The sequence below is a fragment of the Schistocerca gregaria genome, chromosome 5 (assembly GCF_023897955.1).
Source record: "Schistocerca gregaria isolate iqSchGreg1 chromosome 5, iqSchGreg1.2, whole genome shotgun sequence".
Lineage (NCBI taxonomy): Eukaryota > Metazoa > Arthropoda > Insecta > Orthoptera > Acrididae > Schistocerca > Schistocerca gregaria.
In genome coordinates this window covers 366549305-366574903 of record NC_064924.1, presented here as the reverse complement: position 1 = coordinate 366574903, position 25599 = coordinate 366549305, and the positions used below count along the sequence as shown (strand labels likewise).

Here is a 25599-nt window from a genome sequence, read left to right as displayed (position 1 = left end):
GAAGGTTCCAAATGATGGCAAAAGAGCACAGATAGTCCCAGATTTCAAGAAGGTTCGTCTAGCAGATGCGCAAAACTATAGGCCTGTATTTCTGACATCGATCTGTCGTAGAATTTTAGAACATGTTTTTTGCTCGCGTATCATGTCATTTCTGGAAACCCAGAATCTACTTGTAGGAATCAACATGGATTCCGGAAACAGCAATCGTGTGAGACCCAACTCGCTTTATTTGTTCATGAGACCCAGAAAATATTAGAGACAGTCTTCCAGGCAAATGCCATTTTCCTTGACTTCCGGAAGGCGTTCGATACAGTCCCGCACTGTCACCTGACAAACAAAGTAAGAGCCTACGGAATTTCAGACCTGCTGTGTGGCTGGATTGAAGAGTTTTTAGCAAACAGAACACAGCATGTTGTTCTCAATGGAGAGACGTCTACAGAAGTTAAAGTAACCTCTGGCGTGCCACAGGGGAGTGTTATGGGACCATTGCATTTCACAATATATATATTTTGCTTTTCACAATATATGTAAATGACCTAGTAGATAGTGTTGGAAGTTCCATGTGACTTTTCGCGGATGATGCTGTGGTATACAGGGAAGTTGCATCATTAGAAAATTGCAGCAAAATGCAGGAAGATCTGCAGCGGATAGGCACTTGGTGCAGGGAGTGGCAACTTACCTTTAACATGGACAAATGTAATGTATTCCGAATACATAGAAAGAAGGATCCTTTATTGTATGATTATGTTTTAGAGGAACAAACAGTGGTAGCAGTTACTTCTGTAAAATATCTGAGAGTGTGCGTACAGATCGTTTGAAGTGGAATGATCATATAAAATTAATTGTTGGTAAGGCGGGTGCCAGGTTGGGATTCATTGGGAGAGTCCTTAGAAAATGTAGTCCATCGACAAGGGAGGTGGCTTACAAAACACTCGTTCGACCTATACTTGAGTATTGTTCATCAGTGTGGGATCCGGGCCAGGTCGGGTTGACGGAGGAGGTAGAGATGATCTAAAGAAGAGCGGCGCATTTCATCACAGGGTTATTTGGTAAGCATGATAATGTTATGGAGATGTTTAGCAAACTCAAGTGGCAGATTCTGCAATAGAGGCGCTCTGCAACGCGGTGTGGCTTGCTGTCCAGGTTTTGAGAGGATGCGTTTCTGGATTAGGTATCGAATATATTGCTTCCCCCCTACTTATACCTCCCGAGGAGATCAAGAATGTAAAATTAAAGATATTCGAGCGCGCACAGAAGCTTTCCGGCAATCATTCTTCCTGCGAATCATACGCGACTGTAACAGGAAAGGGAGGTAATAACAGTGGTACGTAAAGTACCCACACACCGTTGGGTGGCTTGCGGAGTATAGATGTAGATGTTGATGTAGATGAAGGAACTTTGGAAGGCTGTGTTTGGTATATCTGCTTTAGCAGCACTGTCATCAATAGTATTTCCATTGCTGTTACATAGATGGAGAAGGCATTGATCATGTCTTGCAGCTGGCATACTTTCTGTACGACCAAAATCTCTTTGGGCTTTTTGCCAGATATCGAGACAGAGTTTTGTGTGGAAACTGTTATAAGCATCTCGCAGTGAAGTCTGCACTAAATTTCAAGCTTTTGTTAAAGATCAACATTCTTTGGTTTTTGCATTTGTTTAAATTTGGCAAGCCTTTTTTGTTGTTTCTGCAATAATGTTCTGACCTGTTTCGTGTATCGTAGGGGTCAGCTCTGTCTTTTATTAATTTATTTGGTATAAATCTCTCTATTGGTGTTGATAGTATTCCTTTGATTTCAAGTCACACCTGGTCTACAATTACATTGTTAATTTGGTAGTGGAGACTGTCTTTCAGGAAGGCAGCAAATGAGTTCTTATCTGCTTTTTTGAATAGACATGCCGTTCGTTTATTTGTGGAGAGTTTGGTATTCAGTCTTGCTACGACAGCCCTGTGTTCACTAATCCCTGTGTCAGTTTTGATGGTCATTATTAGCTCAGCATTATAGTTGCTAAGAGGTAAAGCGTGTTCTCACAACTGTCTACTGTTAAAGTGGGCTCTTGAACTAATTGCACTAAATAATTTTCAGAGAAAGTGTTTATGCGCACTTCTGGATTTAAAGATGGATTTTCTTCAACTTATTGAGGATAAATTGAAGTTACCACCAACTATAATTGTATGAGACAGGTACAGGTTTGAAATTTTACTCAAGTTTTGTTTGAACCTTCAAGCAATTGTATCATTTGAGTTGGGAGGTTGGTGAAAGGATCCAGTTATTATTTTATTCCAGTTGCCAAAGTGACCTCTACCCATACTAACTCACAGGAACTAACTACTTCAGTTTCACTACAAGATAAATTGCTTCTAACAGCAACAGACACACCACCACTGTCCTTTCTGACAACATTTCAGCTGAATTTATCTCTGGCTTTAGTCAGTTTTCAGTGCTTATAACGATTGGAGCAGAAGTGCTTGGAGCTCTGGTACTTTCCCAACACAGCTACAACAATTTAGAACTGTTATACCAGTGGTTCCTAAATCTACGTTCTTTCTGTGTTCGACATGGACCTTACGAAACTGAAGTCTTTTTTGTGTTTCCTGAAGACCCTCTAACCTAAAAAACTGGCCAGTCCATGGCATGCAGCCCACCACCTGTATAACAGGTTCCTCTTGTAAGAAACTCCTGAACTGTTTAGCGGACACTGAAACCCCATCACCCAAAGGTGTTGATTGAGGAATCTGCACCCCACATGGTCGCAGAACTGTTTGAGCCTCTGATTCATACCATTCACTTGGCTCTGTATCAGAGGTTCGCAATCAGTCCTGTCGACTATGCTACAAATGGTGAGCTCTCCTATCATCTTGCAAGCACGACTGGCAGCCTTTACCACTTCTGATAGCCTCTGGAAGCCATGGATAATCTCTGCTGATCCAAAGTGACACACATTATTGATGCCAACATGAGCCACCAACTGCAGTTGGCTGTCCCTTGTGCTCTTCATGACGCGCAAAAGAACCCATTCCATGTTTGGAATGACACCACCCGGTATGCACACACATAGTGCATACTGGCTTTCTTCCCCTCCTTGGTAGCCATGCCACCAGGGGCCCCATAACATGCCTGACATTGGAGCTCCCAACTACCAATAATCCCACCCTCTGTGTCTGTAGAATGTCTTGCAGGCTGAGAGGTTCCCTCTGAAACAGGGCAAATGACTGCATCTGGTTGAGAGACATTGTTAGCCACAGATAGCATGTGGAACCTGTTAGACTAATCAAGCAACAAAAATTGAAATTGTATGGTGCCTGAATGCTGGTACTCAGCATAAGTCTTTGCGCAACATAGCAGATATTTTTTCTCTTTTCACAGTGATGTTTCCTGGCAGTAAATCTGCACCAGAACTGCTTCCGGAGCATACCAAAGTTGCATGCACAATTGTCCATGGTCTTACTCCATATTTTAGTGAAAAAAAGTGCCTGTATTATTGCGTGCTATGATGAGAGTTTAAATACACTTGCTCAGAAGCAACAGATGTACTTGGTTCTCAGATTTTGGAATGCTAAGAAAAACAAGGTCTCTGTGAGATACTTAACATTTGTTTTTGTGGGACACATAACAACCCAAGCCTTTTAAGTGGGCTAAAAAGTGGTTTGGGTAAACAAAACATAAAGTAAGTTACACAGTTATTAATGGATGGCCCAAATGTCAATTTTGAAGATATTGCAAGAGTTAACAAGTGAGTTAAAACGATCCCAGAGTACAATGCATTTAAACATTGGTACATGCGGATTACAAACACCACCTAATGCCTTTAAAGCAGGCTTTAAAAACACAGATTGGAATATAGTAGAGTTTTTATGAGCATTGCATTATTTATTTAAGGATGTGCCAGCAAGGAGAGTTGATTATATTAACTCTACAGGTTCTAGTATATACCCATATAAATTTTGTTCAGTGAGATGGCTGGAAAATGTAAATGTAGCTGAGCGGTCTACAGGGTGTTTCAAGATGAATATATGAGTTTTAAGGCTTTGTAGCACATAGCACATATTACATTCACATTAAAATCGTAAATAATACAACAAATGAAAGAAAGAGAGACAAAAACAGTTTTTCTTAAAATTGTTCAGTGTGAACACCAATCACACATTGAGTCGCTACGTGAGTTGTTCTGAATCCTTGATCAATGTTCGGGAGTAACTGTTGCAATAACACTGTTTCTAATGTCGGCTAGATCAGCTTATATTGGAGGTACATACACATGATCACGTCAGATTGATTGCTCAACAGCAAATTTTCAATGCTGTTATTTCTTTGGAGGAATAGCAGATCTTGAAATAATGAAACAATTTATACATGCATAGAAAAATGCTCTTTCTCATTAAAAGACAACAAAAGGAAAAGACAGTACATAAGAAGAGAACTTCTGAGGAAATTAATCTTCTTACATTCAAGGAGTTAAAATTATTAACAGGTACAAAGGGAAATGCCACTCATTAAAGAAAAAATGCAATATCTTAAAAAATAGTGTGACATAAAACTTTCTTCCTTGTGGTTTTATACATTAGAGGCTTCTACGTTCAGTTTCTGCCCCAAAAAAGACTGTTGGGGAAAAATATAAATAAAACTATGTAAAATATAAATAAAACTATGTAAAAATCATCCTGTAGAGAGGCAACTCTGATTTCAATCATCTAATTTTTCCACTTTTTTGTAAAGTCTCGATACTGTATTGTAACATTGCTTTCCATGACTTGAAATTCTTCACACACATTTTTAGTATTAATCTGGAAAGTAAGTCCATGATGATTCTGCCAGTGGAAGTATTTGACAGTTTTTACGTATTACATTGTTCTTCAGCTGCCAATCAAAAAAATAATGTGTGTTGTAGTGTCGTACTTTCATAGCTGTGGTGGCATGCCATTATTTGCAATAAGAAAAATTTGTAGACCATTTATTCCTATAGACTGAAAGAATTTGGGAAGCAAGAAACTATAAATTATTCTCTGATGTATCTGCTTAGTCTCACAGTTGTTTAAACTTTTCTCTTGTTTGCAGAATTTATTTGGTTCTAATTTAGTTATTTTCTTAAATTCCACTCTCAATTGCGTATTTTCTTCACTCATTTCCATTCAGATAACAAATAATTTTTTCACTCATTAATTTGTACCTCTTATTAAGCATCCTATTCGTCATTTCAGAAATTAATTAATTTTGAAACAGTCACTTTCTAATAATGATCATCTTTGATCTTACTCAATTTTAATAATGTCGACTAACCTTTTCAAACTTACAATTCTGAGCTCTGGCTTATTATATTTTCTCTAGTCTGAGGCCCTGTGGGATCACATAAAGCATTCTGCCTCATTTGTATCATATTTTGGAGTAACTCCACAAACCAAGAAAACATTTTTAGAGTACAGAAGCATATAATAAGAGTAAAGTGTAGTGTAAATCCAAGAACATCATGTTGAAACTTATTCAAAGAATTTGGTGTACTAACCACAGCTTCTCAGTATATTTATTCCTTAATGAAGTTTGTTGTAAATAATACATCTCTTTCCAGTCTACTGCTTAGTACACAGTATCAGTATTAGGAATAAGAACAATATACATAAATATTTAAAATCATTTACTCTTGCCCAGAAAGGAGTCCAGTATTCAGCAACGCATTTTTTCAATAAGTTACCAACAACCATTCAGAGTTAAGTTTGAGACAAGGCACAATTTAAACATAATTTAAAAGAATTTTTGGTGGCCAACTCCTTGTACTCCATCCATGAATTTCTCAACAAGTGCAATAGACCATTTTAATGAAAATTTATTGTACTTTAATTTTTGACAGTATTTGGTTATAACAGCCAAGTAACTAGCTACTATGTGAATGATAGATATATGGAAAACATATGTAAGTCTTAAGTCTGTAAATGGTGGAAGTTTCACCCGTTCTATTGCTAGATGGCTGTTGCACTAGACCAATACCATTCAGTGGGTTGTCGTGTAATACCCCCTTAAAGAAAATGTCCATTGCTCAGCACCTTGTCCATATACTGAGTAGTTATCTTTACTCCTGACATTGTTTCAATTACACCCAGACTTTCCAGTATTCTAAAATTAATGTATATTGAACTTGTACTCATTTATTTTATCTTCTTGTTTACTGCCTTTTTAGCCACTTTCAATTTTATAGCAGCATAAACCTTCAAAAACTACTTCAGTTGCATGACAGATTAGATTGAAGTAATTTTGAAGAACAAAGATAAGGAAAACATGTTAATCATCAGTGGGCAGTAGCAACTGATAGTAATTCAACAGAAAAATTGTATGCAATTTAAATTCGGAAGATGAGTGAATTATGTGATACGTTTAGAAAATTAAGGTGCACTGGGTAGTCTAAATGTGGATGGCATTACACATGTAATTTGTGTGTTATGTAAGACTACTAAGTGTGTATCCATTTTTGTTTTATTAAAACACTCTTCTTACTTGTTACAGGCTGTCACATTAAGGTTCACAAAGAGCATCTCGAGAAAAAGGAGGATGCCATTGCACCGTGTAAACTACATTATGATCCAAATTCTGCCAAAGAACTGTTAATACTGGCTTCCAATGTGGAAGACCAGAAACTTTGGATTCAACGACTTGGGAAGAAAATACAAAAATGTGGATACAAGGCCAATAGTGGAATTGATGGAGCCAAAATTTCACCAAGGTGATTAATCTACAAGCATTAAGTACATACACAACATAGAGAGTGAAACTTGCAAGAAATTAAAATAATAAATTACATTTTATAACAATTTTTGTGTGGCTGTTTTATGTAGCAAGTGTGCAAATATTAATTTTACAGCTTTAGAATGCCTTTTATTGTTACAATATAATATTTATTTATGTTCTAGATGTATTTTGTCTTCATTTTAGAGACATTTTTGATGGATTTACTAATTAACTTTCTGACTTGCCAAAATCTGCTTTGCCTCTCATCTGGTCATAAGGTAGAGGTCACATTTCCACTACACTAACAAAAATTAATTTAGATTGTGAAAATGGAGGTGTGGAAACTACAAAACCAAAAGACTAGTTAATTTTTTTTGTTATATTCGATGACTGTTAAGTGGGTCTGCATCATCATATTCGAAAGGCATTGTGCACGTATGAGTGAATGATTCAGTATTTGCAGGGAGATTTCATTTAATACAGTGTGCACTTTGAAAAAGGCTGTACCTGGTGGATGCCTAGGAACCTTCTACATGGCGCAAGGTTTGGAGGGTAATGACATGCCACAGTCACTTAAAAGAATAACATGGGAACCAGCTATGACTTTCTGGCTAGGATAACAATTGATGACTACATGCTCAAATAAAATGAGGTCTCCATGGCAGGAAACATAATCCTTCACTGTCAATGGAGAAATCCAGAGTAACATAATCAGCAAAGAAAGTACCCAGCCCCACCACCACACTTCAGTTGGTCTAGTCAGTGGACAGGAGCTGCAGAGGAGTGAGTTTTAAATTCCTATCTGACCATCCAGATGTAGGTTTTTCTTATTTGATTCAGGCAAATGCTAGATGATTTCTCTCAAAAGGGTGTAGCCCATAGACAACGTAGGATACTGCAGATTTAAAAATGTAATGTTTTTCAAGAGTTGTCACGCTGTGTGCAAATGCTTGAGAGCTGGGATCTTTCAGCATTTATAAACTGTTATTTTCATCAGCCCATATCCATAATGAAAATTGTATTGATAAGATATATCCTACTTGCAGTTCTTTCAAACAGAAGGACATTTCATCCACTTTTTGTATGAACATGTAAGTGAACTTCTAATGAAGTTGAAGAGTAGGGTTTACGAGTCTGGAAAATTCTCTGTCGGGAAGAAAACTTTCTGTCTTTGAATGATATTGCATCCAGTGAGTTCCTTATTGAGAGAGACGCTGCCTCTTTTCATACAGCCCTGAAATGCTATTTTGTTGAAAGTGGCAAGTACTTGTCAGGAAGTCTCAAACTGAATGCAGCTTCTCACTGCTGCAGTGTGTTGTTTAATAAACTTTGCCTGAAGGTTAGAGAGTTTAGAAGTATTTCCTCTGAGGGCCAAACATGTAACTTTAAGTAATGCTTTACCTTTGGATGTGGATGAATCTGTACTATTGGATGAGTGGAAACTCCTCTGAAGCTGCCCAGACAGTTGATAAATACTGGTCCTGTGTTTTTAATTCAAGGATTGCTTCAAACATTTTTAATATATCCGACTGTGATAAAACTTGTAAAAGTAATACTTTGTTTGTCTCATGGTATTGCTTTGGCAGAAAGAGGATGTTCTCTTTCTGGTCAGATAATAACAAATGATAAGGTAAAGATGAGTGAATGGTGTGGTTAAAATTCAATATTGAATATTTTATCTGACATGAAATTGTACAGCCATCAGGCACACTTGCTTTCTGTTATTGACAAACTTCTACTATTGGCCAGAATTGCACACCAAATCTATAAAAGCTACATGGAAGAAAAAATTAAGCATGAAGATATGTTGAAGGAGACTGACATAACGAGCATTGGGAAAGAGAACAGGAAGGTTGAAGGTTAAAACAGCTGATGATTTGAATGAGTTGACAAAAACTTTGTTGCAGAAAAAATAAGGAAAAGCTGCTGATCAACTACTTGAAGAAGCCACCAAGTGCTTTGAAGAAGGAATTATACATAGGCATTGTGGAGAAATCACTCTAGCCCAGTGTGTGCTAGATGGAGTTAAAAGGATTAGAAGTAGAGAAGCCAAAAATCAAATAAAGTGGCTACAATTGTAGAAGACATTAAACAGAAAAGAAGTAAAATATCATCCTACTTTAAGAAAAAGTAAATTGTGTCTTTGTAATTACCACAATCTCTGATATTGTGGTCATATTAAGACTGCTGAAGTTTGATTTATAATTTGAGTTTTTATTTTATTTATAATTCCAGTATTACGATATGTAAAAGAACAATAAGAAATCAAATAAAATTGTAATGGAAACAATAGTCATGCCCCATCAAAATGATGTTTTCAAAAGTTGTTTTCATATTACCTAATTGTAAGTGGTCTAATATTTTTGTCGTGTGTACATTCTCCCAATCAATTCTGGTTGAAGCTAGCAACTGTGATAATGATAGGTTTGCAAATTAAAAACAGCAGTGGTTTCACTTTATTTATATACTGCTAACTCGTTTCACCCTTTTTGGTCATCTTCAGAACAATAAGTATGTGTCTGCTGATGTGTGTCAATCAAACTATGAAGTCAAAATATTCAAGTCCTAAGACTAAGCATAAAAGACCAAGCTCTGTGTATACAGTATGTGATCAAAAGTATCCAGACACCCCCAAAAAATACTTTTTTTCATATTAGGTGCATTGTGCTGCCACCTACTACCAGGTACTTCATATCAGCGACCTCAGTAGGCATTAGATATCGTGAGAGAGCAGAATGGGGACTCTGCGGAACTCTCAGACTTGAAACCGGGTCAGGTGATTGGGTGTTGCTTGTATCATACATCTGTACGTGAGATTTCCACACTCCTAAACATCCCTAGGTACACTGTTTCTGATGTGATAGTGCAGTGGAAGCATGAAGGGACGTGTGCAGCATAAAAGCGTACAGGCTGACCTCGTCTGTTGACTGACAGAGACTGCCGACAATTGAAGAGGGTCGTAATATATAACAGGCAGACATCTATCCAGACCTTCACACAGGAATTCCAAACTCCATCAGGATCCACTGCAAGTACTCTGACAGTTAGGCGGGAGGTGCGAAAATTAGTAGTGTTAGTGTCATGACTTTCCATGAGGCATCGGTACTGGTATGACGACGTAGTGTTGAAACATAAGAACATCAGTATGTGTTACAAGTGCAGGTAGCCAATGTGAGTCTGGACAAGGTGAGCAGGGCTTTTACTTATAAAGCCATTTGATAAAACAGCAGCAATAGTGCTGCTGCTCTTCGTGTGTAACAATGCATTGAAGGAATGTGGAGATGTACTCTTTTCGCATTGGTGTTGAAGAACGTCAGTAGGAAGTTCAAATTAACTGGTGATTGGGGAATTGCTTCTAGGAGAAGCCAGTGGCAAATTGCACTACAAATCATTGGAGATGCCACTGTTGCAATGGCTAAAAATTCTGGATGCAATGTGCAATCTTTATGGAATGCACAAGTTGTGTCACATCAGTTGAACATTCCAAGGTCCACTGTTTGAAAAGTGCTGTGCACAGTTGCGAAATGGTATCTGTAAAAACCTAATGGCTGCATGGTCATCACATTAAGCAACATATGTAACCTGAAATGGAAATGTGACATGCAATTAGCAACTGTTTCCTTCTCATGTGGAAATTAAAATGTGTTTCTTTCAATAGCTTATTTGTTATTTTTCTTCCCATGTTCTTACAAATGTTTTCACAAAGTTTCATTGTCCTACAATCACTCATTTTTCATGAGGCCCCTCTCAGGTAGCAAAAGTTTGATTATAACTACTGCACATTTTCAGTAATAAATATGGCTTGCTTGAGCCTAATTACCATTAGTAGAAACATTGCATTGAGTTTGGTACTATCTTTATGATGTAGTTTTGTTTCATAATTTCATGTTTCACATCTCGTCTGTGCCTGTCATATTCAGTTTCAACATGCTTTTCAAGGCTGCAACTCAAATTGCAACATTTGGTGCCATGCACAGTATTTTTGTATTTATTTGTGAGTCTTAGAAAAAGTTGTCATTAAGGAAATTAGATATGTTATTTAAATTTTTCATGTCCTTGTAGAAAGATTTAACAATGGCATATTTTTTTATCTGGCCTGAGACACATCCTGTACTGGTGTTTTAAATTTTTTCATGCACAAAATTTTATAGAAAAACTACTTTGAAATAGTAACAGAGATTTATAATGAAAATATACATTTTACACAACATCTCATCCTTCCATTCCAAGACTTTTTATTTTACTTTTAAAATACTGTATCCTGAAATCATTAGTAAGCCTCACTGTTGTGCGTGGAAATGTATGTTGTTACATTGTTCATTTGTATCAGTTTTCAGTAATGCCCAGAATGAGTGTAGACAGAGGGGTAAATAGAAAATGCAGGCATGATCTATAGGGGATGCAACAACTGTTGTAATAAATGAGCAGGTTAACTGCGACATGTCACGTATTATTTGATTTATTTGACTAATTTTGATCATCAGATGTGAGTATAGGTTTAAAGCACTGCTAGGCACCATCATTAATACAAAGCTCTCCAGCATCGTTCTGTATGATGAAGGTGGACAAGAGAACACCTGAAATAGTATCTGTGGAACAATGGCATTGGGTTCTCTTAACTAATGACTGATAGATTTGTCTAGGCGCTACAGTCTGGAACCGCGTGACCGCTACGGTCGCAGGTTCGAATCCTGCCTCGGGCATGGATGTGTGTGATGTGCTTAGGTTAGTTAGGTTTAAGTAGATCTAAGTTCTAGGGGACTGATTACCTCAGAAGTTAAGTCCCATAGTGCTTAGAGCCATTTGTACCATTTGATAGATTTGTCTAATACCTGATGATTTTTGAAGAAAAGCCTTGTGATAGTCTAATGCTTTGATGACGTAAAGTGTGAATGTGGGTCTGGATTATACTGATTTATTTCCCCAAACCACATTCCACTTCTTTGAGAAGACTGACTTGGGGTTTGCAGCCACTCTTCTTTACTGGATAGCCGGCTGCTGGAAACACTCTTGAGTTCTTCTCCGTCGGAACTTTCAACCCTCTTTCTACTAGTGAAATGAGTAGCTATACGAACTTTACGTTTTGTCAATCAGTGATGTATTTGACTTTCAAGCACAATAAAATTACTCACTTTCAACATAATATGTAACTTCAGTAAGTGTCTCGTACAGTTGTGTGTTAGAAACAAATTGATTTACATTCTAAAGCAAGTCTGGTTTGACACCATGACTTTCAGAAAAGGAGATTGAAAAGATGTCTTGCCTCTAACAAGACTGAGTCAAGGGTCTATATGAGTATTTTTTTCAACTGTTCTTGTTTCACATAACAATAGTCAGTGACACACTAAGTGCAAAGCTGCATATAGATTCCACGGTTCTTCCATACACACTCACTAACACACTGTAGAGTCACACACACACACACACACACACACACACACACACACACACACGTGATGCACAGTAGGTAGGATTTTTCCATCCCACACTAGTATCTAGAATATTGTGTGTTTGAGATGGTAGATGGCTGAGTGATTCTAGAATATCCACAGAAATTCTCAAATCACTACATATCCCCCCTCCCCTCCAGACCGAACACTCAATATTTTATAAATACTCATTATTCACATAATATCACTCATAACAACAGTTCATATCTTAACAGGATACATTTCTTACACAAGTTTATATACATATCTTTCCTTTGAGTAACAATTCTCTGTCCTTTCTTGTACAGTATTTTGCTTATTTTTTCTCTACTCTTTTCTTATTTTATTTTGTTATTAAGACATGAGGATTTAGTTGTTCTTTTAGTCTGCTTTACTAATACTTAGTAACTGTGAGCACTCTTTTTCTTTTTTTTAATTTCTTGTTTTAAATTGTAAACTTTAGGTGTTTAGAACACGAGTAATCTTCTTTTTTCTATTCTTATCTTTTGTACTAGCTTTTTCCTAGTATGTACTATTTTCATTATTTGTAGCTTGGAGGAACTCTGGGCGAAGTGAAAGTGTTCTTTTGACACTCATTTACTTCATGAAACATAATACTGCTAGTTGTTCATAGAATTTACGCTTTCCACAAAAATTCCTATAAAATTTGTGACATTTGTCACGATACTGTCCCCTTCTCCTAGGATCAGCAGCACCTATTCCTTACTTGTGGATTGACCTTATGAGAGCACTTCCTCTTTCCATTCTGGCAGGTACGCCCTTACAAAATATTGTCTGCCCTTTATACTTAGTGAATGCCGGGTACACCCCCCTTATCCTTTCTTAGTAGGCCTCATGGTTCATTATCCTAATATAAATTTCCATGTATACCATAATTATATTCTGGTAAAGCTATAAATCTATTTTAAACTTAGCATTCATTCTTTAATATATCATTCACTCCCTAAAATCCTCCTCCTACTTATCAACTTCTCCTCTTGAGGACCTGTCTGTCTTTTCCCTCTTTCCATATTCATATACTTCTATTGCTGAAGTTATTTCTTATTTCCAAGGTTAATAGTAACCTACATCTTATCTTTAGATAAGAAGGCTGAAGAATCAGAGTACACAAACACACATCCACATATACACAAATATACACTTCTACACAAACATTAAATTATATAAGACAAAGCCTGTCACGCTGTGTCTATATATACTACTTATGTTCAGCTATCCTTCAATTCATCAGATTTTTATTGCACTGACGCTTAATGATCAACCTGACTAATTCTACTCCTACTTTTGTTTTCTTTCTTTGCTCATGTCTCTCTCTTATTTATCCATTACTCATTACTACTTTATAGTTGTTCGTTGCACATGTGCACCTCTTCTTATGTATATTCGATGTAGAACCATCATAATTCCCCATACATATGCACATAATTCCCTGTGTACACAACTTTTCCCTTACAATACCTGGTGGTTCTCACAGCGTGACAGGCTTTGTCTTATATAATTTAATGTTTGTGTAGAAGTGTATATTTGTGTATATGTGGATGTGTGTGTGTGTGTGTGTGTGTGTGTGTGTGTGTGTGTGTGTGTACTCTTATTCTTCAGCCTTCTTATCTAAAGATAAGATGTAGGTTACTATTAACCTTGGAAATAAGAAACGACTTCAGCCATAGAAGTTTATGAATATGGAAAGAGGGAAAAGACAGACAGGTCCTGAAGATGATAAGTAAGAAAGGAAAAAACAGATGTGGTTGCTAGGATCGAAGAAGAGAAAGAAGATAGTCCCAAAGACAAGAAACCCTTCCCACCCCCATTCCCCAGGATCCCTAACTCTCAGGTACTTGAGTGAGACGTCGGAGGAGGTTTGGTGTTAAATCGTCTCCTACAGAACGGACTTGTCCCTCCTTCACCCTTTGAGGTCCCTGAAGGAAATCCTAGCAACCCTATGGAAACGGCAAATTAAGAAGAATCAGGCACACTTGTTTCTGAGGGTTGTTTGAAAGGTGTGATGTGTGTCTTGTGTTAGTCATGATTTATCTGTTCTTGTAAATCAAGCATTTAGCTACAATACCCACACCTTTCAAAATTTATACAAACCCTCCCATCTATATCACATCTTGTAAAACATATAAAATACTTGATACAAAATAGAGAAGCTATACACTTCGGTATAACAATTGTTCACTTACCAGGTGTACCGGTATGAAATGAGCGTTAAGATACAAATGTGTCGATACGGAACATTTGTTGTAAACGAGCCTTAATTTTTTTTTTTTGTTTGGTTGGTATGACATCTGTCAAAAGATATTTAGTATACATCAAGTCACGGAACAAACATCATCATATGTTTTCATCGTGTTAACAATGTCGAATTTTTTACCAGAAAGTGATGATTTGCGGAAAGCATTAATTTTTTGTTTTCATTTGAAAAAAAAAAAAAGTGCTGCAGAGTAGCATCGAATACTTGTCGAGGCATATGGTGATCATGCTCTATCAGAAACAACATGCAAAAGATGGTTTCAATGGTTTAGAAATAATGATTTTGATGTAAGAAATGAAGAATATGGAAGACCACCAAAAAAAGTTCGAAGGCGCCGAATTGCAAGCAATATTGGATGAAAATGATACTTTAAGTCAGAAGCAAATGGCAGCAATGCTAAATGTTGCACAACAAACAATTTCTGACTGTTTGAAAACTATGGGAAAGATCCAAAAGTGTGGAAAATGGGTGCCACATGAATTGAATGAAAGACAGCTGGAAAATTGAAAAACCATTCGTCAAATTATGCTTCAAAGACATGGAAGAAAATTAGTTTTGCATCGAATTGTTACTGGCAGTGAAAAATGGATTTATTTTAAGAATCCTAAATGGGAAAAATCATGGGTTAATCTGGGACAACCATCAACATCGTCTGCAAAACCAGATCGATTCAGCGAGAAGACAATGCTCTGTGTTTGGTGGGATCAGAAAGGGTGGTGTATCATGAGCTTCTAAAACCGGTGAAACTGTGAATACTAATCGCTACAGACAACAAATGATCAATTTGAACTATGTATTGATCGAAGAAAGGCCAGAATGGACCAGAAGACATGGCAAAGTAATTTTTTTAGACGACAATGCACCTGCACACAAAGCAAGACTGGTTCAGGATACAATCGAAACATTTGGCTGGGAGCTGCTACCTCACCCGCCGTATTCACCAAACTTGGCTGCTTCCAACTGACATTTGTTTTCATCAATGGGACACACATTAGCTGAGGAACACTTCGATTCCTACGAAGAAGTCATAAATTGGGTGTCTGATTAATTTGCTTCAAAAGACGATCATTTCTATTGGCATGGTGTCCACAAATTGCCAGAAAGGTGGTCAAAATGTATAGAAAGCAATGGTCAGTACTTTGAATAAAATGTTTTTCCTTTTCAGTTCAAAATTAGTGTTTCATTTTCACAAAAAAAAAGAAAAAAAATGCTCATTTCATGCCAGTACACCTGCTAGTTACATCATATTACCTTTTCCACAAACATAATACTCTATTCAATTTATTTTGTCTAGACATCACTTTTTTTTGTGATTTCTCTTAAGTTGTTCTCTATTTTATGGCCATATTCAGTTTTTTAAAGCAGTAAGATTATAGGATATTTTTTTTTTTTATTTTAAAGGAATTCAGTGCAGGAAAACTATTTTGGTAGAAACACCGAAAACAACTCGATCTGACAGTCGTCGCACTGCCCATTAACTCAGAATGTTAACATCCCTGGGGGATATACTATTTTACATCCTTTACAATGTATTTCCCCTTTTCTAAACCGGTTGTGGGATCTACTAAAAATAACATCTTAGGGTGGGCTGCCGTTTGTACGCAGTATGGTCACTCATATTTTTGAAAAAGCTTAGGAGTCTCTTCAGAGTCAAGCTGGGAAAATGTTTTATAAGAACCAGGTCATCGACTTGGTACTGAGGTTCCGCAGCCTTTTTGTTATGCTTACTTACTGTTTGTAGCGCCTTTTCAATTAAATTTTTAGAAATTATTTCCTGATTTACTTTATAATTGACACTAGGTTGTTCAGGCCGATTAAAATACTTAAATTAAAGGTTCTCCTACAAAAGGTTTACCTATAACATCTTAAGGGCTCAACCCAGTCAATCAGTGGGGTAATTCATTTAGGATAAGTTCAAAGTCCTTAATTTTCATTGCCCACGAAGTATGTTTTTCATGGCAGTATGTACGACATAATTTTCCAATTTCCTTCATTACCCATTTACATGGATTTGATGGCGGGTTATAATTGGCGAATACTTTCCCCCTGCTAGGAATTCTCTAAATTCGTTGGTCACAAATTGTGGTCAGTTACCTGTAAGAAACCATTTTGGTTTACCTCCTCTTAGAAAGTATTGTTGTAAACAGTGTGTAACTGCCTGTGTGTTTGCTCTCTTAATAGGATATAGTTTAACATATTTTGACCAGCATTCTATGATAACCAAAATATATGTTTCTCCTCCCTTTCCTTGTGGAATTGGTCCAAAGAAATCTGCTACTGTAAGGTTGTGTAATGACTTAGGGATAATAGGATACATTCTGTATTTCACCTGAGTATTACTCTTTTTTTACGTTCTGGCAAGTTTCACAGGTTCTAATCAAAGGTGCTATTTTATGCCATAGTTTCTTGAAATAATAAAATTTATTCATATGTGATATGCATTTTTTATTCTGAATTGTCCATACCCTGTGTAAACACATCATATAAGTTCGTCTTCCATTACCTTTGGAATACATAAACGCCAACACTGTGATGTTACACTCTCTCTCCAAAACAAGTTATGATCTACAATTTTCCATTTTCCCAATTGATTAGAAGGTAACGAGTTCTAGATACACATAGTAAATATTTCTATGAAATAAGGATCATGATGGATATTCTCTGTTATTCTTTGAACCATCTCTTTTACCCTGTTGTTCGGATATTCTGCTGACATAAAATTAATGACAAAAATAACGCTGGACCCTTCTGTACGTTTCATTCCTATGGGTAGCCTCGATAATGCATCAGGTACTATACTTTCGGAACCTTTTACATATCGTATCTTAATATCGTACTCCTGTAGGAGAAGCATCCAGTGCATCAACCTACTGTGTAGTAATCGAGTACTCATCAGAAAGGATAAAGCTTGGTGATCTGTATAAATATGGATTTCAAATCCCCATACTGATGTTTGATACTTTTGAATACTCCAAAAAATCGCCAATAGTTCTTTTTTGTTTGTTTTTGGTAGCTGTGTAATTTAGTTCATGCTTATTTAGACTACAACTAGCGAAATCTATGGTTCTGTTTTCTACATTACTCTGATCCCATTCTCCTTGGAGAAGTTCAGCAGCCATACCGTAATCAGATGCACCTGTCGAAATTTTAAATGGTTCGCCCATAACTAGATGATGTAATATGGGTGCCTCAACAAGCGCTCTTTTAACATTTTCAAATGCAGCATTTGCACCTTGAGCCCAAGTCCATGGTACTTCCTTTTTTTCTCGGTTCATTTAACTCCTGCCCTCATACATACTGTTGATAGTGTCCTGCCATGCTTATAAATCCTTTTAATTGTCTTATATTTCTGGGATGCAGACATTCTTTGATAGCTTTTAGCATTCAGGGCCTGGTCTGATTCCCTCTATCCCTACAATATGCCCTAAGAACTTAAGTTCTTGACACGCAAAAAACCATTTTGACAGCTTCGCCATAATACCTTTCTCTATAATTTTTTTTTTTTTTTTTTTAAGTCCTCCCAAGAGGAAAAATTCTGAATATTTATTGTACCCCATTCTGAGGCTTCCCCTAGAAGGTACCCCACAGCAAATTTGATCTTCTTAGAATCTTTCCAATTTTTTGGTAATGCTTGGTTAAACCTTTTTAAGAAATGGGTCTGATGTACATCTCTGTCCACCTTAAATTTAGGGGATTGTCTAGATAACCCTGAATTAGCTCCCCATTGTAAATCAGTCACAGCTTCACTAGTTAATACAATGTTAGGTGAAGATACCCTTTTTCCTGGTTTATCTTGGATTAGCTTAATCTCTCTCTACAGGTTGTCCATACCCTTCCTGGTATCATTAAGTTCAGAAGAAGGAATAGGCGATACATTCCCGGATGTTATTCTCTTGGTAACTTTTCGATCTATAATTTCCCCAAATTGTTCCTCCAAACTAATTACATTTATAATATAAGAGTCAGCTATTTTCTCTTTGAAATTTCTTTCTACATTATCTGCTCGTGTATTGACACCTGTAATTTGTGATTGAATGACTGGCATTAACTCATTCTGCTTATCTACACTCTCTTGCAAAGTATGCAACCCATGCCTTACCTCATTATACTTAATACTGTACACTTTTTCAAAGGATCCTAACTTTTCTATAAGTTCATATTCTACACTACTACATTTGTTCTCAATGTTAAGTTCTAACCTTTTTGGCACATCCTGAAAGATATCATTCTGTTCCTGACTAAGGTCAGTAAACATATGATTTTTGTGAGTAGTCAAAGAGTTTATCAACTAATTCTTTAGATCTACTTTTAAATTCTCTAGTTTAGTAGTTACAACGCCATACTCAGTCTTCAAAAAGCCCATGCCTTTGCGCAGATTACTAAATTCTTTGCTTTGAGAGTCGACCTATGCATTTTAACTTACATTTCTCATTTATATATTCAGAGTTTCCCTCTGAGCATTTAAAGCTTCACTCTGGGTATTTAATTGAGAATTAACTAAGCCTAGTTCTCTACTTAGAGTCGCACTTTGAACTTTGTTTAAATGTACCAACTCAGTCCAGTTCTTTGCTAACAGTCATGGCCATAGCTGGGTCTTGAGTTTCCCTGTCCTGTTGTATATTTTCCATACTCTTGTATGCTTTAGCTCTTGTAAGCATTTCAAACTAACTTTAAATATGATAACTACACAAATAAAGTTCACTCAGCAGTACCTTGTACCACTTCGTACTAAAGTAATAAAGCTTTCTTTCACGCTCACGTAGCATAGAATTCTCGTTGCATAGGTGAGCAGATGTGGAGGCAGGTCAGCACCAGTCCATTAGCAGCTGGTGCCGGCGGCATGTTGGTTTCAGCATCTGCGTCCCCACGATGTGTGAGAGAGCTGTATACTCTCCCCACACTATATCTTCTTTGGCGAAGCGTTCTATGCGTATTTCTTTTTAGACAAATACGTTGAAATCTTCTGTGCTGTTTTATTATCATGAATTTTTCATGTCTTCATTGTTTTTTTCTCTATGTATTTGCTCCATTAGATACTTGGAACATATTCCAATAATTCAGAGTAAATCCCTTGTCATATTATGTTTGGTTGCTTCTTTTCTCGTTTTTGACTGAAAATTCCTGTTTTGAAAGTGAGGATTTTTACTGTGCTCGCCATGTTCTAACGTTTTGACGACTTAAATTGTGGGTGTGGGTCTGGGTTATACTGATTTATTTCCCCAAATCACATTCCACTTCTTTACGAGATGACTTACTTGGGGTTTACAGCCGCTCTTCTTTACTGGATAGCCGGCTGCTGGAAACTCTGTTGACTTCTTCTCCATTGAATTATGTTAGGTACAGGAACTTTCAAGCCTCTTTCTACTAGTGAAATAAGTAGCCATACGAACTTTAGATTTCGTCAATCAATGATGAATTTGACTTTCGAGCACAATAAAAATTATCACTTTCAACATAATATGTAACTTCAATAAGTCTCTTGTACAGTCATATGTTAGAAACAAATTGATTTACATTCGAAAGAAAGTCTGGTTCAACATCATGACTTTCAGAAAATGAGATTGAAAAAATGTCTTGCCTCTAACAAAGCTGAGTCAAGAGTCTATATATGAGTACTTTTTCTACTGTTCTTGTTTCACATAACAATAGTCAGTGACACAATAAGCACGAAGCTGCATTTAGATTCCATAGTTCTTCCATACACGGTCACTAACACATTTATGGATTGCCCGACAGGTACTTGTCGGTGCCATTCGACTGCTGCATCTACCTTCTTCCCGCGACTGATTTTAAACCTGCACGCACACAAATGTGTGATGCACAGTAGGTAGGATTTTTCCATCCCACACTTGTATCTAGAATATCGTGTGTTCGAAATGGTAGAAGGCTGAGTGGTTCTAGAATTTACACAGAAATTCTCGAATAACTACAATAGTTGTAGAAGATATGTTGAGGCACCAATGCACATTTCAGGCACAAAGTCCCAATGGTTCAACAGCATTGTGGATCATTCTGGTTTTCAGATGTATCATGTGTAGATGTTGCATACCTCTCATTGCTGTTGAGGATAATTTTGAGGGCTGTGCTTTATCCCCCAACTGTGCAGTCAGTATTTTGGTACTGGGTTGGTCTTTCAAGATGATGATGTGCTAGCAGTCTGTGCGCACCTCATGAATCTGACTGAGAAAGCTTAAACCCAGTGTAAATTTGCTTTGCATTGTCGCAGAAACCTTCCTGACACATTGCACAATCTAAGAAGGGCTGCTATCAGAGTGGCACAGCCTGGAGCAGCAATGTCTTGACTATTTTATTGACTACTTTCTAATATAATACACTGACAAAATTAAATTGAATAAATTTATCATTTTATTAAAAAGTGTAACAGATTTTTTAAAAATCTGATTACAAAGTTATGTTCCTCTTTACCAATTAAAGAAGAGACCTAAAAAGATACTTCTTGTGTGTGGCTTATGTCATGTTCTTTCATTTATTTATTTTTAGTATGTTATCCACTTGACAGACAAAATTCTTTAGTTTAATAGAGAGCATTTAAATCAGTTGTGTATATCTGATTTTTGGGAATTTATGTAAGTGTAACAGGTAGAATTTACACATACCCTGTGAAAATTAGTTTTGTTTTATCTTTGTCAAATTTTTGTTGACATGACTGTTTAATTATCTTCCAGAGAATCTACACGTTCATCACTTAAGCCATATATACACCAACAGCAACGCTCTGCAACACTACCTGCAAATGCATCTGCTGTCGGAAAATAAGTGTGAGCTGCTTTCAGAGGTGCAAGTGGCTGTTGAGACTGTGATTGCTAGGAGGCTATAAGTGCTGTGTAAAGAAATAATTTATTTTTTAACAGTGGCCTAACCAAAGTTTTATCTCTGAATATAGTTGTAACATATTACTAGTAGTAAAAAATAGCTTTATATTTTCTCTTTGATTGAGCTTCACAAGTACAGCAATTTTTATTTGAAAGGGTTTTGTGAGGCTGTGGACATTATCATTCTTAAGCAAAGAAACTGAAGCAGCAGAAGTGACCCAATGTTTGTGAGGAAGGGGGAGAGGTTTTCTGTTGGCAGCTCATGTTAGGTTGTAAAACATTTGAAATACTTGTTTTATGAGTTTCCAATTTTGGTGTGGTTATGATTTAGGAAAAAAAGGCTCTTAATCAGCATCTTGCCTGTCAGTTTCACATCATAGCCACTTCTGACCTGATTTAGTAAGTGTACAAATGTAATTTTTAGTTATACTTGTCATGTTAGTTACAGTAATACAACAGAAAATGTGAGAACAGATGTAACTCTCACAAAGATTACATTCATGACTGAATATTGAAGCCAAAGTTTTGATAAACATTTTTGCAAGGTTTAGACACACATATTTACATCACATAATGCTGTGACTCAGAAATATTGAAGTTTGCTCATAATCATTTTTCTGACGTTTACATTCCTTTTCTTTCCACTAGAATGATTCGTTGATTTGTACTTCCAAAGAAAAGGACAAGATTTCCCTTGCTCATTTCACATTGCATCTGTGCCAATTAATTTAACTGTTAAAAAAGTTTACAAATTATGTACCATTATATGTGAATGCCAAGTTTCAATGAAACTTGTTATTTTATTTATATGTATACATAAATATGTGTAAGGCAGACTTCTGCAGTTATGTACATGTTTGTTGCTGTGTTCCATTTTCACATTGTTGATTACATGTGGAGAATATATATGGACTGTGCCTTTATATCATGCAAAAGAATAAACTTGTGGTACTATTTAGAGTTCTAAGTTAAAGTATTTATGTTTTTCATTTTTTAAAAGGAATAACTTATGTTAAGTTATGCCAAAATTGTGGAATTACCAACTACAATTTTATTTAATATGTACCATAAAACTACTCTTTTGTATATATGACCATAGTGCTATTTGTATATGAAAAATTATGTAAGCAATAAATTTGGCCAAAAGTGGACATATTTTTAAAAATGAGTGTCATTGTTTATTACTTTAAATAACGCTGAATGCTTCAGGTACCATTTCTCAGTATGTTCCTGTTAACATAGATGTTTGCACTGCTGTTGCTACAACTGTTAAAAAAGGGAGGAAAGAGAGAGAATGTTTTATTGGTTTCTTCTGCAATAAACTATTCTCAAGAGTGCATAAAAACACAAGGAAAAAACCTAATTATCCTTACAAACCTTCAAAATATTTTTAATTGACGTTCCTGTTCATTTGAAGTTGACGTATTGTTCTCTACACTAAAACTATGCATTTTGAGAGAGCCAGCATCAGGACAACGTGAAATATAACTTAATATCTTATATGCAAATGAAAAACGATATTGCTGAGAACCTTCTGTAGTCCTATAAACAATTACTAGATGTGATACCAGAAGAGCTGTTTTACACGGAAAGTATTTTATGGTTAATGATATACAAAGTCCCTATTGGTTGTATATTAGGGGGGAGAACCTAAAAAAAAAACCTCCTGCTAGGTAGTTCTACATACTGTTTTGGTTCAGTCAATGAACTGTCATCTTTGTAAAAGCATAGTTGAGATTGGAGTGCATCTACATCTATACTCTGCAAACTACTGTGAAGTGAATGGCAGAGGGTACTTATAATTTTACCAGTTTCCTAGAACTTACGTATCTCATTATTGTCTCTTGGTTGCAGATTTATTTAATGTCAATAAAGCATTTTACCTTTTTGGAGCATCGTCAGATTGTCTATAAAACAAGAAAACAATCTATAAGAAACAAATAGAGCAAGGAGCATGGTCCTGTCTTGTACAACTACACAGATAAAATAAACTACAAGTAATAAGAACTTACACAAAAGTAAGTGGATATGTAATCCACCCACCACAAAGGCGTATAAAATGAAAGATGTACAGAAAAGTAACTTTGCATATACACTAAACTCTTGATAATCCAACCCTCAGTAGCCCGGACTCTCAGTAATCCATTTTGAAATTGTGGCTTTCTTTACGCTTTGGTTCATGGCTTCTAAAAGGAAACAACTTATGCTCGATTTAAAACAGGAACTTGAAATTAGAGATAAGCTGAACTAAGGTTCTTCACAGAAATTCATTGCTACTGAGTACAATGCTGGACGAGCATCAATTTATGACCAAACAGATGAAGAGATAGTCAAAAGTGTACAGGAAAGTTAGGATGAAAGTGATGAAGAGAACATAGGAGGAGAGAACATGAAGATATCATACGCTGCTGGTGCTGAAGCTGCAGACATCTTCCTAAAGTCCATTATACAACAATTGTAATAAACAAGTAGTACTGACGTAATGCTTGTAAAGCTGTTGTGTGATGCAACATACTGCCATCGCGTATCGTCATTTGGACAACTAAAAATTTGGGAAGTCTTCCATGATAACTGATACTAATGTATGTGTACTCACTCATGGACTAAGTTTGTCATGAAAATGAATGTACCTTGGCACTTCATAAAATATAATCCTTATGTGTTTACACTAATTTTAAGACACACTCCAAAATCCAGCACTTTTGCTAATCCAGCACCCATATGCACAAGGAATGGCCAGATTAGCAAGAGTCTAGTGTAATCCATCCATCATAAAAACATATACTTATTTACTTACCATTTACTTATTTCATCTTTCAGCAAAACCATTATGAATACATACTTACCGAGAGAGAGAAATAACTCATTAATAATAATATGGACTCTTCCCTTGGAAACACTTTCTTTGCTTTAATTTTTAGAAAGAAATCCTTTATCTGGGAAGACAATGGTCCTACATTCTTTCAAGACCGTTTACGAAAAGGAATTGATATGTACTGTAGACTGCAATATCAATCGGCCAGAGAGAAACCTTTTGTTATTATTACTATTCTACAAATACTCTGCACCACATCTTAATGAAAAAAGGAAACATAATTTGTTGGAAAAAGAAGGCATTTGTTTTGTTTTTATTTAGACTGAAAAAAATTTTGTACGATTTCCAAGTGTAGTTTTCCTTTCAACATTTCAGGAAATATTCTTTCATAACTTCCATAAGATTAATTTTCCAGCCTTATCTCCATGAATATGGAAGAGGAGTAGATGGGTGAGTCTCAACTGAGTCATTGTTGATCTGAGGCAAGTTTTAAGTCATCTCAAGGTGCTGAATGATTTCTCAGAGAATGCTGATGATACTATAATGGTCAGAATCAGATTGATGAGCCAAAATTTCCTGAAAGAGTGCCTTAGCTCTACCAGGTTCAGCAATAAGTTTTCTTCCAATAGAGTATACATTACATAGCTGTATACCAGTCATAATGGTTTGCAGCATTTCGAGCTGTGCGTGAAGCCTGTACAGATTAAAGTCTGTTGTATGTAGTCCAAACAATTCGCCCAAATGTTGTGTAGATGGAGGATATATATCTGTGTGTGTGTGTGTGTGTGTGTGTGTGTGTGTGTGTGTGTGTGTGTGTGTGTGTTTGTGTGTTTGTTTCTAGATGGGATAGTCACTTTAGATCCTCGTCGTTGAACCTTTGATCAATCTCATTCAGAAGGAGATCAAGAATTTCAAACATATCTTTCATAAATTTTCGTTCGTGAGATAATTGGGAACAGATGGTGTTTCTGTGTGTTGCAATTTTGCTGATATTTTTCTTAGTCGTGTGATATTTGGGTCTTTCACATTTAGATTTTTAGAATAATCTTTGGACTTCTCTAACAGCATATCAAATGCTACCATAGTCCTAAGATTTTCAACAGGTATTTTTAGAACCTTTACAGAATGTTTCACTTCAGCTGCATTAAAATTTCAGTTCTGTAGGGATATGGCCAGTTTCTCACACAGTCCAAACAACAGCTGCTACTGTTAAATAAAAAATAATTTCAAACTTTTTGAGCCACTTTGCGAAGCCCTGCAGGACTGAATTTGTTTCGTCTCTCAGTGGTCTCGGTACATTCACTATTTTGGTCACAGTTTTCTGGACTTGTTGATAGTTTTTGCTGAAATGTGTCAAAGATTTTACTCTTACAGTACATCACGTAGGACACATTGGAATCAGCCATTGAGCTTTTGGGTTTGGGTTCGACACATTGACACCAGATGTTAGTACAATGTCTGCATACACTTTCCTTCCTTTCTGTGGATTCTAGAATTATATTTGAGATATATTTCACACTTACCCGTATATCAC

The 25599-nt window shown here is 36.3% G+C and overlaps 1 protein-coding gene across 1 annotated transcript in view; it reads left to right on the top strand.

The window, feature by feature from the left end:
- The window catches only part of LOC126273344 (rho-associated protein kinase 1), a 210822-nt gene extending 188404 nt beyond the window's left edge, over positions 1–22418 (top strand). Inside the window, exons 47-48 of the mRNA XM_049976891.1 lie at positions 6492–6708; positions 21104–22418. Of these exons, the coding sequence (XP_049832848.1) occupies positions 6492–6708; positions 21104–21194 (308 nt within the window). The 3' untranslated portion in view covers positions 21195–22418. The remainder of the gene's footprint in view (positions 1–6491; positions 6709–21103) is intronic.
- Positions 22419–25599: the final 3181 nt, after the last annotated feature.